This window comes from Apis cerana, linkage group LG1 (genome assembly GCF_029169275.1).
Source record: "Apis cerana isolate GH-2021 linkage group LG1, AcerK_1.0, whole genome shotgun sequence".
Classification (NCBI taxonomy): domain Eukaryota; kingdom Metazoa; phylum Arthropoda; class Insecta; order Hymenoptera; family Apidae; genus Apis; species Apis cerana.
Genome location: NC_083852.1, coordinates 26,489,293 through 26,508,622, shown reverse-complemented (window position 1 = coordinate 26,508,622; position 19,330 = coordinate 26,489,293). Strand labels below are relative to the sequence as shown.

Here is a 19,330-nt window from a genome sequence, read left to right as displayed (position 1 = left end):
GCGCACGGTTCTCGAGACGTTGCATTAATGCTCGCTATGCTCGCATCTATCGAGTCGGGATTGCGACACCTCCGTTTTCGTATTTTACAGAAAGGGAGAATTTATCGAGCTGTGTTTTCATACAGAAAAAATATGGATCATCTATGCATTCAAAGTTAATGTCGAGATATTTTGTAACGATATCAATATGTTTCGTAAGTGTAAAATAAGAAAAATATAATAATCGATGCAGAAAATTGATATGCGATCTATCTTTAACGATAAATGAAAATATACACAGGTAATAAAAACTATGTTTTAAATTATATAAATTTTTAAATCTAAAAAGTCTCGTGTGGAAATAATACGAGCCCATGGAAAAATGAAACTAATTATTTATAATATATGGAAAAATACGAATATAAAAAATAAATATATAAAAAATACGAAATGCATAATTATTATTTAATATTGTTGAATATTTATCGTTAAAGAAAGTTAAATGTTTCTGAGGGAAGATTGTCGGTTAAAAATATAGTGATAGTGATAGTGATAGCCTGATGACTTTTAATTAGAAATTAATTACAAAGATTTCACTACATTTTATTAACTCGTTAAAATGTTTAATTTTTTAGAATTGCTTTTGAAATTGTTTATTAACTAAACTTGAACATTTTTTAAGGAAAAAAGATGAATATTTTGTTAAAAATGAATATTATAAAAGGACTAGGAGAAATTTAACGAAACGTAACTATCTTTCTTCATTTATACTTTATGAATGGAAATACGCAAGCATTCCATTAATAAAAGTAAATTCTACAACATTTTTTACTTACTTATGTATGTATTTTCATTTCTGGAAATTTATTTAATAATTAAATATTTATTCCTATAATTTTTAGTCAGTTGAGGAAATATAATATAATTAAATTTATTTTGTTCATTTCCTATAAGAAATAATTATACATAAGATATATCACTTTATAATTTTTGCTAACATTTAGAAATTTTAATTAAAGAATTAAATTAATTAAAAACGATCTTGCATTTGTATGAATATTTTAAAGTACACAAAATAGAAATTCAATATATATTTTGAGAATATAAATTTGTAGAGAAATAAAAAGTTTGGGGAGAATATAATAGGAGAAAAAAGAAGATAATGTAAAAATTATGAAATCAGCGCCATCTCCAGAGTGCTATAAATTAAACTATACAAGAACTAACAAGAAAGAAGAACAGTGGGAGAAGGAGAAAGAATAAGAATTGACTGCAAGCACCATCTTTTGAGTGCTAAGGATATCTCTCGAAAAAAGGCAGAGCAAAATAAGAATTGAAGACCAATGCTATCTCTCGAGTATTAAAAATATTTCATCAAAAATATATTTCTAGAAGAAATTCTAAAGATAGCGCTGAGGGTCAATTTTTATGATATTTGTCTTTTTCCTATAATTCCTTTTTCTTTATACGTTTTATCATAGGAGAAATGCAAAATATCTTAAACAGAATAAAATCCTATGTCTGAAATATCGATTAAAAAAATCAAAGTTTTTTATACCATTGATTCAATTATATACGTAAAATTAAATTCCTCAAAAGTAACCAGAAGGTTATTTTTACCAAAATAATTATTTATATTATTTATATTATATAATTATTATTATATAATAATTATTATCAATATAAAACAGAACAAACCGTGAGTGGAATTTTTTTTTATTTCGCAACACTAATATGTTAAAATCTCAAAAGAAAACGCGAAGAGTATTTCATTATATTTTTAATGCAATTCTTCATCAACAAAAAAAAAGATAAAAAAAAAATAAAAGATTCGCGAAAACATATACGAAAACATTCGTATTTTATCATAGACGCAACATTAATAGCAGAAGATTGCAATCATAGTCGGAGACTGATGTTGTATAATCATCCTTTGTAGCCTTTTTGGCTGTAATAGATGAGAAGTTGGAATGTACTTTCAGAGTCCAAGTGGAAAGAATATGGGCAATTTAGACAAATAAACGCAATACTACTATAAAAAACGCGATCTTTCATCAACGCAACACTAATTCTTCAAAGTAATTAAATATAAAATTTATTATTATTTTATAAATCTAAAAAGCTAGTTTAAATTTCACGATATTATAAATCGTAATTACATAATAGAATAAAATCAAATTTATATTAAAAGAGAAAGAACAATAAAAAAAATAAACTAATTCATAATGAAAGCATAATTAAAAACCGCGGTATTTTTTTCAATGCAACGCTAACAGTAAACACGATTATCATTTTATCGCAATACTAATTCAACCCGTTATTTATCAATCGCAACACTAATGCAAAACCGCGATTTGCCCATGATGATTGGATGAACGATGGGCCAGCATGCAAATTGACCAAAACAATACAACATATACTACGTATTACTAAAACGAGCACAATGACAAAGTAGTAACAATGACTTCCCATTCTTTGGATCCAGACAAGATCCAAAAGATGAGAAGTCATTCGTTGCAGCCCTCTTCGTGACAGTTTGTCGGGCCTCTTCGGTCTTCCTCCTTCGGGCGCGATGCCCGCTGAAACTTAAATCTAGATTCACTAATCGCGAACTAAAGAAAAAAAAAAAGAACTAAATCACGGAAGCTAAGTGCACATGGAAGATCAATGATCGCAATGATCGTTCTTCGTACGTGCACTGAATCTCGAGCGCAACGTTCGTTTCGAACGCAAATCGCGACCGCGAAATTCGAAAAATCGATAAGCAAAGCCAGAGACCAGTGGCATTGTCATCCATTCGTCTCAATTTCGCCTTCGATTTCTCAAATTTTATTCCCTGAAACAAGTTGTCACGCGAAAACGCGCCTACCCGATCAGAGACTGTGACAACCTGCCCGGCCCTACCTGCTTATGATTAAACAGACACACAGAAGTATACTACCTATCCTACCTAGCCCTATATTTAAAAAATATTGCAAAACAGGCATACCAACACATATATTCTACGATTCTCACGCATAACACTCGGGCGCAAAAACCTACACTAGGGAAAACGTCCCGGGACGCCTCCGACACCCGAGCTTGGCACGCAAAACTTGCATACTCTAACTGTACGTACCATTTTCCTGAAATCGACTGACGATGGCTAGCGACCATTGCGTGAAACAAAAATGCGTGTATCTATATTTTAATTGTGAATATTTATGAATATATAATATTTTCTAGAATATTAATCACCAGACTAAACGATACCATTATTGTGAAATATAAAATTGTACATTATTGTAATTTGAAACTAAAGATTAGTAATCTTGCTATTTTTTATTACTTATTTGCAATATTTAATTACGACTGTGATTGTAAATTGTAATTGAATAGTGAAAAAAATAATAATTGAAACGGCGCAATTCCACAGCCTAACCACACACACACACACACAATGTGGAAAATACACCGTGCACGATACACTAACGCATCGTCAGTCGCTAAAAAATTTGTATTAACTTACGAGCTAAGATCATCATACCCATTACCTCTCCCTCACTCAACTAACACCTGGGTATGTAAGTGAGTTCCTGGTAATGAATATGGAAAGGATTAAATCTGAAAATCCTGAGCTAAAAACATATATTAATATATCCATTTTGTATCTAACGGGCTAATATTCTTTTATATATTTCAAATTATATAATTATTTAAATTATATTATATATTTCAAATTCTTATTATATTTCAAAAAATAATATTTATTTGTGACTCAATTTTATATTTTATTTCATTATTGAACAAGTTATTGAAATTTTAGTATATTAAATTTTTAATATTTAATTTAAAAAGAAATTAGAATTCGTTGTAATTTAATACAAATATTAATAGAAATACCCTCAGGCGATTTCTTCATCAGAGCATATTTTCAAAATCACAAGAATAATATTCAAAACTTATTGCTCTGATTCTAAAATCTGCCTGTCGCGAAATGTCTTCTTGCACAAAATTTAATTCACATTTGTATGAATAAAAATTGAATTTTACTATCTATTAATATTATAAATTATATTGAAATTATATGAAATTATTATATGACAATCATAATAATCAAATTGATTAAATAACTTAAAATATTACTCTGAAGGATTTTAAATTATACAAATTCAAATTAATTATTGTAGTAATAATTATGTACACTAATAATAATTACTATATATTTTCGTATTAGAAAATTTACATTATTAAATATTTTATATTAATAAAAAACGCGAAGCATAAGAAGACCCTAGTCTGAACTAATAAATAAATAAACGAAACAGAAAAGAAATAATTGTTACTACTCGCGGATATTTATTATAAATAAATATCCGTGGTCATTGTGCTCATGCAAAATTCTACGTATACAACCAATCACTCGTGTCGATTCGGATCTTTCATCCTACGACATGATGAGCGATCGGAGGAATCAAAAAGCATGCGACTCACCCATGATGCGACGAATCCCTCATTGTTATTGTAATCCAGAAGTCATCGGGAAGAACGTTGTCATTAGATAGAAAAATGGAAGAAATCTGTGACAAAACATTATAATTAAAAACATGATTCTAATTATTTGAAAAAATTGAAATACGAAACTATTAAATATGCAATACGTAATAATGATGATTGAAATTCCAATTAATTTCTATTTAGAAAAATAAAAATTTAGATAGATAAAAGAACAATTACCTCTTCGCGTGATGGATGATCGCCTTATTCTCTTGAAACGCTGACTTTGTATTGAAAACGAATATTTAAAATAAAGAAAAATAATAAAAATAAAAAATAGAAAACTAATAACATATCCGTATAAATTAAATCGGTAAACAAACACTTCTTCGCATTTGATTATTCTAATTATATTTAATCAGAGCTATTGTGCTTTGAAAAACATTTACAATACTATGTGACGAAGCAAACACTGATTCTATTAACCGCATTGCGCGCGGTCACAAATATTTTCTGAAATTAATATTACATTAGTAGAGAATGGGGAGTGATAGAAAAAGCAATATCTTTTCGATATTTTTCTTCTTCCTATCGAGTATTTGTTTTGAAAATATTGTTTTTTTATTTTAATTGGTTATAAATTATACATAAAAATATTATCAATTATTTATAATTATCTGAAATTTAATAAAATGTTCGTTAACAATTTTAAAATTTAATTTTTAATGATAAATTATGAAAGTTTCTTATAAATTTTTAATTTTTTTCACTTTCTTTAAACTAAAGTGTAATTTTATGAATTGCTTAATAACAATCACTAATAATCCAATAAAACAAAATAAAAATTTATACATACGAAATGTAAAATTTTACCACGAAAGAAAGTCTAAAAAAGACATGGTGTCCATGTTGGAATTTTTCTCGTCTTCAAGAGTTATCACTGACACTACTAATTAACCTACAAAGAAAAAAATAAAAACTTCTAAATAAATAAATAAAATGTATAAAATTAGATTAGTTAAAGTATCACAATAATTAAATCAAATAAAAACTTATCAGATATCTATAATTCGATACTTAAATTATATGATGAATGAAGAATTCAAAATGAATTATCAAAGAATTATCAATCCAATAATATCATAAAATATTGAATAAAGATATATTAATTAAATAAAAAAGCAAATGAATAAAAAAGTAACTATAAAAAAAATATTAAAATATCATACACTAAATAGAACACACGTTTCGAGAAAATTTCAAACGTCTAATTGCTATAACGAATCAACGAACAATTGTCACTGCGCATTAGATTTCGTGTATCGAATAACAAAATGGAGGGGGTAACGTTCGACAATTCGACACAACATGTTTGAACACAAATCTAATTTCTTGGAAACATGATATCATAAGGAATGTTTTTAACCTCGTACAAAATATAAATAATAAACCGAAAAAAAACAAAATAAAATAAATAATATATAAGAACTTATATATATATTTAGAATAATATGCGTTATTTTAATAATTCGATTTCATGAAATGAATTTGTAATAAATCGTAAAAAATTTATTTTACATTAATAGAATATGATAAAAATAAAGATCAAGAACATAAAATAAACATATAAAATTAAAATTATATTAAAAGAAAGCAATATCCGATTTCAAATTCTGTCTCGAAATATTTCGATACATAATGCTACTAATGACGCAATAGATAAATGAACAATCGAAGAAAAAGACATAAGAAACACAAAGAACTAATTAATTTCGTTTTCACTATACTGAATGGATTATTTAAAAAACTAAATTAGCAATAATTGATAAATTTGGTAATAATAAGAATAAAATAACTTACTGCGTCGTATAATACACGATGATGCGTCTTCTTGTCACGATTTTCAACTGAAGACTAACACCATGCGCATTGTAATGCGCACTAATTCATTTTGCGACTAAAACTTAATAACTTTCTGATTGGCTGACGCATGGTATTTACTTATTTACTTAAAATCGCGCCAAAAATTAAAATATATATAATACATATTAATTGTTTATAATTGTCAAAGTGTGCAAAAATCTATCTATTAGAAATATAATAAAATTATTATAAAAATTTGTAATAAAATTATTAAATTTAATTTAACAAAATAGACAAATTAAATAAAATAGTTATAAATTTAATAGATTAAATAAGATTAAACCTATATAAAAATAACAAAATAAAAAATAAATTTAACAAAAAAACAAAAATAATTTTATAAAAATTGAAACATAAAAATGAACTTAATATAAAAGTAATAAATTTTGATAAAATATATAAAGAAAATATAAAAATAAAATTTAATATAAAACTAAATAATAAAAATAAAATTTAATATAAAATTAAATAACATAAATAAAGTTAAATAAAGTTAAGAAATTTGAAACATAATATTAAGTAATGTAAACATAAAAATCAATAAAATAGAAAAAAAACTAAAACATGAAATTATATTCAAGAATTATAACAGTTAATAAAATGTGAATAAAATTTGAACATAAACAAAAATTTATATATTGAGATCAACAAAATCTGAAAAAAATTAAAGAATAAAACAAAAATTTAAGATAAATTTATCTAAATCTAAAAAAATAAATCTGAAAAATTTAAAACATGCAAAAGAATTTAACGTATATATTAAGTGGATAATAAAAATAAACATAAAAAAAGAATACAAGACAAATATTAATTGAATTAGAAAAAACATATGTAAAAAGTAATTTATTAAACTATTAATTATATTTAATAAAAATGTAGGAAAAAAAATAAAAAAAAAAGATACAAAAGAGTAATTTAACATTATAATACATAAATAATGAATAATCATAAAAAGAAAATGTAATTATATATAATAATTAACATTAAAAAAGATTTTAGAAAATTAAAAATATAGAAAAAAAATTTAACTTAAATGTTAAAATAATATTAAATAAAAAACTTTAAATAAAACTATAATTATAATAAAAAAGAAATTTAAAATTGTAATACATAAATAATGAGTAAAACATATGAAAATCACAAAAGAATTTAATAATGTTAGTTATTATAAACTAAATAAGATTTGAGAAAACTAAAACTATAAAAAATGAATTTAATTAACAAGTTAAAGAAATTTAGAAGAAAACTATAAAAAAAACATATTATATTAATTAAATCAGAAAATATATATAAAAAAGTAATTTAATATAATAATTAATTATATTTAAGGTTATATTTAAGATAGATATGAAAGAAGCATTTAACATTGTAATACATAAATAATGAATAAATATAAAAACATGAAAAAGATATATTACATGAAAGTAATAAATATTATGAACTAAAAAGGATTTTAAGAAAAGAAGAAATTTTAATCTAAAATTTAAAGAAATCTAAACTAAGATATGAAAAAAAAGATTTAACATATATGTTAATTGAATCACAAAAGACAAAAATGTAATTTTAAAGTATATCATAATAATTAATTAAATTTAATAAAACTGAACAATTGTAGAAGAATTGTATAATATTATAATATATAAATAATGAGTAAAATACATGAAAACATAAGAAGAGAATAATAATATTAATTATTAACTATTACAAATTATATTATACTATATTATAAACTAAATAAGATTTGAGAAAATTAAAAGCATAAGAATTTAACTTAGAAATTAAAGAAATTTAGAAAAAAATTTACTAATGAGTAAAATATATGAAAACATAAGAAGAGAATAATAATATTAATTATTAACTATTACAAATATATTACAATTATATTATACTATATTATAAACTAAATAAGATTTGAGAAAATTAAAAGCATAAGAATTTAACTTAGAAATTAAAGAAATTTAGAAAAAAATTTAGAAAAAAAATTATAAAAAAAGAAAATTTAAAACATTATATTAACTAAATCAGAAAACAGATATAAAAAAGTAATTCAACATAACATTTAACTATATTTAAACTATATTTTTATTTGTATATATTATTATAGTTTGTATATATAAAAAAAGCATTTAAAATTTTAATATATAATTATATATATATAATATTAATATATATAACACATGTATATTATATATTATATTATGTATATATTAATATATATAATATATATACAATATACAAATTATATATATAATAATAAATATAAAAATATAAAAAAAAGTGTAAGATAAAAATAATAAATACTATAACCTAAAAAAGATTTTAGAAAAAGCAGAAAAATTTAACCTAATATTTAAAGAAATCTCAAAAAAACTAAAACATAAGAAAAAAATTTAATATAAATTTTAACTGAATCAAAAAGAACTATATAAAAAAATAATTTGACATAATAATTAATTAAATTGTAACAAGATTATAACATAAGACAGAATATATATATATATATAATACATAAAAAATGAATAAATATAGAAATATAAAAAAGAAATATAATATAAAAATTAAATATTATGCTAATAATAATAATACTAAAACTAAAGAAGATTCCAGAAAAACAAAATTTTTAAAAAACTGGGAAATTTATATATTAAAAAAGAATTTAATATAAATGTTAACTTAGAAAACATTATAAAACATATATAAAAAAAATTTGATATAATGGAATTTAAAAAATTACAATTACATAAAAAAGAATTTAATATTGTGATATATAAATATAATGAATAAATATAGAAATGTCTAAAAGAAATGTAATATAAAACAAAAATTGAAACATAAGGAAAAAATTTAAATTAAAAATTACAAAAGCTAAAACATCAAAAAAGAATTTAACACAAATATTAATTGAATTAAAAATGATATACATAAATAGAAATTTATCTTAATAATTAAATAAATCTCACAAACCTGCAATATGATGAATTCAATGATATTGAAGAATTTAACTTATTAATTATTGTTTAAATATCTAGTGGAAAAAAATTTAATTGTTATTAATTTATTTAATTGTTAAAAAGAAATTAATATTATAAAAATAAAAATTATTCTTTCAAACATATTAACATATAAATTAATTACAATTAACATTTATACATCATAAATGTCCAATAAAAAATAATTTTTAGTTCAATTTGTTTTTATATAAAATACAATCAATCAATAATAATCAATAAAAACAACATACTATCAATAGAATAATGTAATATTATGTAAAAAATAATTTTTTTATAATGTTTTGATTTATTTTTTTAGATTTAATTTAATTAATTTCTATATTAAATTTCTATTATATTTCAATTTTTATAGGAAAATTTTAAAATTGAAATCGAATTCATATTTTTATAACCTTATTATAAAATAAATTTTATAATATTATAAATATATTAATTATATTATAAATATATTCTATAATATATTCTATATAATTATAATATATTATATTATAAATATATTTCTTTATATAATATTATAAATATATAATAATTAATATTATTATATAATAATATTAATAAATTTTATACTATGTAAAAATTGTATGCAAATTTAAAAATTTTATACAATATAAATATGAAATTTTGAAATATTAAAAATCCGAACTGAAAATTAAGTTGCAAGTAGATATTTTTTCTAAGATAAAATTTATCCTTGATTATTATTTTATTTTAATTTAATGATTTAATATATTATCAATTAATATGACTCTATATATTTTGATTTTACTACAGTCATTAATTGATTACTAATTTTTCTTTGAAAACAGGAAATGTTTCAATATGGGAGTTATAAAGAAATAGTAAAGTTTAATTTTTTTTTATTGTGTACAATTCACAATTAAAAATTATTATATAATACAGTTGAATTTTCGCGCGAATTTAAAATAAAGAATCGCATAGTTCTAGCCAATCAGAAAGCTGTTAAAATTTAGTCTCATTATGAATCTATGCGCATTGTAATGCGCATGGCGTCAGTCTATAGTTGAAAATCGTGGTGACAGGTCACGTTTTACCAGTGAAGTGTATAATTATAAAAAATTTGTTATTAATTATTAACTCTAAACCTAATACATGTTTATTTAATCATGTTATATCAGACTTTTGAACTTTTGTCAACTTTTATCAAATTGATTGAAGATGGAAAGTGAAATAATTTTTTTATATACTATGGTGAAAGATAATCTGACGATTTTTATGCAAATATGGTAAGTTTTTATTTATTTTTAATAAATTACTATAAATATAATTACTATAAATTTCTTTTATTTTTTTATTCATTCTGAAATAGAAATAATAAATTTTCATTATAATCAATTCATATATATATTTTATACAGTATATATTTTATATTTTTTCCTAAATTTTTTTCTAATTCATCCGTATGTTTAATTCTTGTATTATTTTTGTATGTTTGTTTTGATTTTTCCAAATTCAAACACATTTTTTTAAAATCAATTTAGTCTTTTCAAGAAATTAATGGCGTTTGTGTTCGACATATTTCGATTTATCGAATTGAATATTTCCTTTCTCCTTTTCGATTTATAATTCGATATATCGAAATCGTTATGCAAAGTATCATTCTGTTATCGAAACTAATTTTCTATATTTTGAATAGATTTTCGAATATTTTTATAGGATGTTATTAATTCGAATAAGGAATATTCACAGTACAATTTTTTTAAAAATAGCAGTATTTTTTTAAATAAATATTGGATAGGAAAAATAAAATAAAAAAAAATTGAATATATATATTTAAACTTTTTTTATTCTGCCATTAGAAAATTTAAATTTTTAAATTTCGATTTAAAAATATCAATTTTTATTATTATTCTACTTTATTAGAATTTCAATCTTTAACATCACATTAAATTAAATTATAATATTCCATTTTTTGTTACAGATATTTTCCAATCTCTACAATAATTTCCCATGAACAACGATAAGAAGATTCTTCTCATCAAATGGTGAGTCACATGCATTTCTGTTCCTCCGGTCATTCAATCATGTCATAGGATGAAAGATCCAAATCGATATGAGTGACTGGTTGTATAAATAGAATTTTACACGAGCATAGTGACCACGGGTATTTATTTTACTCGTGAATAGTAACATTTCTTTTTTTCTTTATTTCATTTTATTTACTAGATTAGGATAGGTCTTCTTGTATCGCGTTTTTTAATTATAAATCAAGTATGACTTGAAATATAAATATTTTATTCTTCTTTATAAAAATGTATTAAATCTTATATACAAGAAGACATTACGCGACAGGTAGATTTTTGAATCAGAGCAACAAGTTGTGAACATTATTTTTGCATTTTCGAAAATTTGCTTTGATGAAAGAATCACCTGAGGTTATTTTTTCAAATCAATTACTCATTGTCATGAATAAATTTTCATAAATGAGTTCTTTGTTGATGTTTATTTAATTAAAATATAATACTTAATAACTTATTAAATATGTAAAGTAAATTTATTACTGTTTAAAGTAAAAGTAAATAAATTTTACAAAAGAGTATTAATCCGTTAAATAAAAAATAAATAATTTTTTTTTAGCTCAGGATTTTCAGGTTTAACACTTTCCATGCTGTTGCCAGAATCTCACTCACGTGCCCAGGTGCTACTTGATTGGGAGAAAGGCAATGGACATGATGACCTTAGTTCATAAGCTAATAAAAACTTTTTAGCGATTGACGATGCGTTAGTGTATCGTGCACGACGTATTTTCCACATTGTGCATGTATGTGTGTATGGTTAGGCTGTGGAATTGCGTCGTTTCAATTATTATTTTCTTCTTCTTCATTATTAATTCAATTACAATACATAATCGCAATATTACATTCGTAATTAAAATTGCGAATGTAACAATAAATACTAGCATTACTAATTTTTAATTTCAAATTGTAATAATGAAAATTTAACCATTTAGTTACTTCTTTCATCTTTGATCATAAATATTAAAATTAATTAAAATTGATTAAAACGCATTTTTTTCACGCAATGGTCGCTAGCCATCGTCAGTCGATTTCAGGAAAACGGTACGTAAAGTTAGAGTGTGCGAGTAGTGTGCCAAGCTCGGGTGTCGGAGGCGTTCCGGGACGCTTTCCCTAGTGTAGGCTTTTGCGCCCGAGTGTTATGCGTGAAAATCGTGGAACGTGTGTGTTGGTGTGCCTGTTTTGCAATATTTTTTAAATATAGGGCTAGGTAGGATAGGTAGTATACTTCTGTGTGTCTGTTTAATCATAAGTAGGTAGGGCCGGGCAGGTTGTCACAGTCTCTGATCGGGTAGGCGCGTTTTCGCGTGACAACTTGTTTCAGGGAATAAAAATTTGAGAAATCGACGAGCGACAAATGTCACTCGTCAATCTGGCTTTGCTCATCGATTTTTCGAATTTCGCGATCGCGGTCGCGATTTACTTTCGAAACGAACGTTGCGCTCGAGATTCTGCGCGTGTACAATAGCTGCGATCGTTGATAGTCCATGTGCATTTAATTTTTAGTCCTTTATTTTTTTTTCGGTTTACGATTAATGAATCTCGAGCCTAGATTTAAGTTTCAGCGGGCATCGCGCCCGAAGGAGGAAGACCGAAGAGGCCCGACAAACTGTCACGAAGAGGGCTGCAACGAATGGTTTCTCATTTTTTGAATCTTGTTTGGGTCCAAAGAATGGGAAATCATTGTTACTATTTTGTCACTATGCTCGTTTTAGTAATACACAATATTATTGTATCATTTGGTTGATTGCATGTCAGCAGATTTAATTATTGGCATCGCATTTTTGTTATTAATTGCGATTGATCAATAATTGAATTAGAGTTGGATTATATTATAGTTTACGCGTTTCTTTATTAATGTTATGAGAAATTATTTATGATTTAAAATAATGTTGCGTAATAAGATATCGAATTCTTTTAGTACAATCTTTAAACTTTTGGGTAGATGGATTACTTTGAGACTTTTGTTGAGTAAAAAATATGTATAAAAAAAATCTTTAAATTTCTAAACAGATTTAAAACGGTAAATCATGGTATTAGCTTCAAAAAGTAAGTTTTATACGTTCGATATACTACTTATTCCTTAGATTGTTGCATGCTAGATGGCGTAACAAACTTTGCTTAAGTCGGTATGTTAGAACATGCGATATATAACTACTGATACTACTTAATAAAGTTCTAGTAGATAGTTTAGCGGGCAAAGTCATGTACTATTATATCAATAATGGTTCGAGTAGTTCTCTTTATTAATTAACTTATCGACGTAATATAATGTTCTACAATTTATTAAATTCATTAGTATAAAACACTTATTTATTGCAATATTACAATTGTATTCTTTATGTTACCTTAATAACGTTAAAAATTTTTACCAAAATGGTAAAAAGAGAAATAGAGGAAGAAAATATATTGGATGGTGTCAGTTCTTTATCTCGTTCGTGTTTAATAAATTGGCTTTTATAGAGCCATCTTTCGGAAAGAATTTAGAATACTTAACATTGCAATGTAGGTAAGAAAACAAACGCAATTATTTTTAATTCTTAATTTCATTTCTTTTATTATAAAATATAAGGTAATAATAAATTATTAAATATGATATGAATACATAAATATATCACTTATTGCTTACGATATTTATTCGATAATATTGAACAATATAAAAATCTATTATTGTCTTTCACCGATGTCTAATAATCTCGTATATTAACAATAGTCACTTGTCAATAAGATATTATGATTTCCTTAAATAAATAATTATCACAAGTCGTCAAATCTTCTTTAAACAGGTAGCTTGAAAGGTACAATTGATATCAATAAATATTACAAATAAATAATTCCATCAATAAATAATAAATACTAATGCTAATGATCGTAATAAATAAATTTACGAATAAATTAATTAAATAATATCATTTGACTACAGACTTTTCGTAACGATCTCTAATTTCTGTTATCACAAATGTATCCATCGGTGTTCAGTCATGCACATATTGTGATACGATTTGTTTCTCTTCATTGATCGCACTCGAGAAGCGTCGTACGTTCTCGATCAATTTTGTTGCAATCGTCGTATTGTTTTCCTCGATACTGTATTGTCACAAATATAATAACATTGACATTTTTGCGATAGGATTTGAATACTGTATAATATTATCGAACGTTTCTTTTTCACACTAAATCAAAAATGTGCTTCCAGGCATGAAGATAATCTTTGAATTTGAGAAGTATACCCCAATCACGAATAAGTCTTCTAGTTTCGTCCACGGGCTTTCTTTCCATGTTGCTCATGATATTCCTTTCCACTTGCGATGGAATCTTAAGATGTGGCAGATTTATGATAGTCGTTTCTACTTCGCATAGCATAGCCTTTATATTAGTCTGCGTTTTGTGAAGAGCTAAATAAATTTTCGGATCCGTCTCGTCTTTCACCAATTGCTCGAAGGCTACCGCAAACTTCTGAAGGTCCATGTGTAACTTTGGAAAGTGGTTCACGATCTGTAAGAAAAATTATTATCTTACTTTCTGTCGATCACATAACGCAATACCGCGAACTATATAATAAATATTCATCCATAAAATAATTCTATTCGACCTGATCGTAGAATTCGATTTTCAAAAAAACAAAAATTCCGAATTATTAAACTATAATTATTAAAATCATTCGAAATCCTTATCTCGTATTGTAATATTGTAATCATTAATGATACGTTAATTAATTCGAATCACACTTTCACACTTTGTGAATCACATAAGATAGATCGTGTATGTATATATATATATGTATATCTCGTCTCGAAATTTTTTTCTAACGAGAGATGAAAAAAAGAAGACAAACACTCGTTGCGTAATTGAAAATAATCGACTGGTAAAAGTGTCGGTGTAAGGAGAAAAAAAGAAAAAAATAAGAGAATTGCGGTAAACATCTGAGAGTACCCTGTACGTTATCACGGATGAGTTATCAGTGTGCACGCATCGTAGCTGAGAACAAGCTTGATTACGCAGCCGCCCGACCCGGCTAACATGAGCAACCGTGTACACCCGCGAACTTGCATTGCGCGCGCAAACAGCCGAACAGTCGCGCATGCTTCTGTTTCCCTGCTACTTTATAATAATTACCGTCTCATTAAAATTTGTTATTTAACGTTGCGTTAATTAATTGCAACATCGGGATGTGCTCGGTCAATTGGCCGTGCCGGTGAAAATACGCGCGACCACCTTCTCTCTCACCTGTTCCCGCGAGTCCATCGCGCCTCCCTTCTTTCCGTTTACCCAGCTTTCCACGCTCCATGAATATTTATGTAAGCTTAAACGCCGTTAAATTAACCGTTTAAACGAGGATCTTAATTAACGCGCGATGCAAATTAATTATCAATCGCACGATCCTTTGAACAAAAGGAGATGATGTATCGATCAATAGGATATATTGTTTCTTTATCGTCTCGAATTCGGGAAACTTTTCAAATTTTTTATCCGACTGTTTCATTTCATCAGTTTATCATTTCTAGAATTTGTGTGAATATTTTCGTGATTGATCTTTTTAATCCTTTAATCCTTTCGGCGGTTAATGTCGAATCGTTAAAGTCGTTTAACATAATTTTTTACTTGTCAAGAAAAAAATTTATTTTACCATCGCTTTTCTTAATGACACTTTTAATAAATAGAAAGAAACTGTTTTTAATATATAATAGAATAGATTGTAAACGATTCGGTATCAACCATTTAAGGATGAAAGGTTCAAACATGGAGGCTGAATGGAATGTCGCACGATTAATTTTCTATATACACGTATGATGAACGAAGAGTACTCACCGTTTGTAAGTTTAAGGTGGGCTTGTTCAGCCTTATGATCGCGTTCACGTCTTTCTTGCCAGGAATCCAGCTCGGGATGTACTGATGCTCGTTAACACCGATTTGTACCTTTTCGTACAAGTACTCGAAGTCTTGAAGTAGATAGTTCTTCAGTGTCAATTGATACTGAATCTCAACCATCTTTATATCACTTTTTATGATTGTATCCGTGTTAGCTTCTTCTTCGCTGTTCACATGATTGTTGATTTTTACATGATTGCCACATGGTAAATGCCAAGTTGGTGTTGATCTGGTGATTCGCGTTTTAGGTGCACCAGATGCAACAGCGAGTATCGAGATCAACAGATAAATGCGCGAAGCGAACATCTTTGCGATTGAAATTTCTAGAAATTTAGACTTTTAGAAACTTTTCTTACAAATTACGATACGAACTCAATGAAATTAGATTAGAAATTATAATTAACCGATCGAAAGGAACAATTTCGTTAAGGTGATGCTACCGATTGGCGTGAGATCGTGAACTGAGATTGTCAAACTCTCGAACTCTTCTTATATACGAGATTGTATAAACAATCAAGCGTACCTACGCACGTTGGACGGTGGAACGACGGCTTATATTTTGTCGAACTTTTTACCCGTTTTGATAAACTCGTGGAATCATATTCGAGTCTTCTTCTTCGAAACGATTTTTTTTTTCAAAAATACCACTTACGTCTAGATTGATTCACATAATCTCACGAAACAATTTGTTCTCGAATAATTTTTTACAGTTGGTAGTAATGTCTAATAGTGCGGGTATTCACTGAGTTTCGTAATCGAAACAGTGCGATAACGTGATTGATTAAATTTTAATTCTTATTATCACTCCAAACTTTTATTTCTCATGTTATAATGAATTATCTCGCGAAATTTTATTTACTTTTCCTGTTTTATTCCTTAATTATTATTGTATTTATTGTAATTCGTTTTATAAAATATTTTATATTTATATATTATATCTATATATTTTTTTAATCGCGTAATTAGCTTTCTAATTTTTTAGCGACAATTCGATTTTTCAATAAGAGAACAAGATAATATCGTATCTTTTTCTAAATTTATATATATATATATATATATACGATGCGTTTATTAAAATTCGAGTAAGTAATATCTATCGATTTCAGATAATTTCGCACTTTCTCGCGTTTATAGATCTCTTGGATTCCCTTCGAAAAATCGATCATAATCTGTCATCGTGTCATTTTCGGTATTCGCGAATCCATCGGATTTCGTAGCAATTTTTTGAAAATCTACGCGTTAGAAAAGTATTGATGTTGGTGTTACAATTTAAATCAAAACATCATAAGCGTGCCGTGAATTATTAACTTTGCCGGTTATAAAATAATAGCCCTTTCGTAATTCGTAACTCGATGCACGATTTACGATCATCCACATTAAAATAATAATATCCTTCGTGAATATTTTGAATAAAATTAAATTAGAAAGAATCGTTTCAACATTGTGCAAAAACGAACTTTCTCTCGTGGAAAAATTAAATTAACAATAAATTGGAAGTACCAGCCAGATTTTGTAGGAAAACAAAGCTCGAATCGTACACGTATTTGCAAGGTACGAAAAAGGAACGAAAGGATGATACGAATGCGTAAGAAAGCGATGGGAAAAATTGACGTCAAAGGTGTCAATACTTTTGCATCGACAGCTGAACGATTAAGTTGAACACGTACATAAAAACTAGTGAATGAAGTCCACTCGCTCACAGCGTACGCATTCTGTATCAACGTTTGACATATGGTACGTAGTAGTATGTTAGATATGTACCATATATGGTGATGCTATAATTGGACTGTCGGCAGATTTATCGAACTAAAATTGGATCTTCTCATTAAATTAACGCCATCGGATATTCCGGGTATAATCGCGCACATCAAGACCCAAAGGAAACAAACGATAGATTCATTTACACACGATCCCTTTTTAACGTCGCGTTACGACAATAATTTCGCATAAAATAAATCGGTATTACCAAAATTATAATTACATAAAAAATAGGATTAAAATTAGAATTATAATTGAAATGATAAATACGAAAGACTTTGTACTTCCTGTCTATCGAATAATATATAATTATAAACGTTATCATATCGTAATGTAATATAACATTGTTGTGTTTAATTTTATCGATTTTATCAAGTAATATATTATTATGTAAATAATATTGTAAATAAAGAATGTTTTTATATTTAACGTTAAAACAAAAATACGATACATTGAAAAATTGTTGCGTTGACGCATCATTACATACAAACATTTGCGAGTGCGGAAATAGTAATGAATATAGATTACAACTTTCCTACCGTTCGTGTACGCCTGATACTGGATCCGTTATTCGGGTAATTTTTCGATAAAGGACCATATCGAACAGCTCCATATAAAATTAAATACAATGATAAAAAGTTTCGATTAATAATAATTATCAGTAATATTCTACGTTATCGAAAATTAATATTATAAATAACGAACGATACATTGAAAATTATTACGTTATATTTCAATTCAATGTAAATTGTCCCTTTCATTGTAATAATAATAATAATTATACAATCTTCCAAAAATAAAATCAAAACAACTAATTAATTTAATCAATATCGATTACATACCGTTTAAATCCGATCCGTATTAAATCTATACTTTCGATATTTATAAATAAATTGTTTAATTTTTCGATTATCTCGACTCATCTCTTATTCAAGCGAATTCTGGTCTTTTTCATATTATTCGAAATAATTACGATCTACCGGTAAATCTGTAATCGTTTCAGAATTTTTATTTTACTATTTTTTAATAAATATTTTATTACTAATCTACGCGATTACAATTATTCGAATATTATCGTGTAATATATCTTTATTCCCTGGACAGTATCAATAACGATCGTCGACTGATTAAAGATGAATGCGCGTTTTATAAAAGCCTGATACAATTTATTAAATTCCGGCGTTGCACATAAAGAAAAAAATGTTACAATAAACGCGACTGAAGATTGTTCAAAAGGTGTATATATCGTTTATAAACAAATTGAGGAAATGTAAAAGCGGA

At 25.8% G+C, this 19,330-nt stretch overlaps 2 protein-coding genes across 2 annotated transcripts in view; both read right to left on the bottom strand.

The window, feature by feature from the left end:
• LOC107992407 (uncharacterized) overlaps positions 1-6,364 on the bottom strand; it is a 71,351-nt gene extending 64,987 nt beyond the window's left edge. The window contains exons 1-3 of the mRNA XM_062087135.1: positions 6,316-6,364; positions 4,696-5,413; positions 4,453-4,538 (exon numbers count right to left, since the gene is read on the bottom strand). Of these exons, the coding sequence (XP_061943119.1) occupies positions 4,453-4,456 (4 nt within the window). The 5' untranslated portion in view covers positions 4,457-4,538; positions 4,696-5,413; positions 6,316-6,364. The remainder of the gene's footprint in view (positions 1-4,452; positions 4,539-4,695; positions 5,414-6,315) is intronic.
• A 7,588-nt stretch (positions 6,365-13,952) lies between these two features.
• On the bottom strand, positions 13,953-16,789 carry LOC107992411 (uncharacterized). The gene is made up of 2 exons (XM_017048255.3): positions 16,232-16,789; positions 13,953-14,917 (listed from the first exon to the last, which is right to left on the bottom strand). The coding sequence occupies exons 1-2, from the start codon at positions 16,595-16,597 to the stop codon at positions 14,591-14,593; spliced, it is 693 nt and encodes a 230-aa protein (XP_016903744.2). The 5' UTR covers positions 16,598-16,789; the 3' UTR covers positions 13,953-14,590.
• Positions 16,790-19,330: the final 2,541 nt, after the last annotated feature.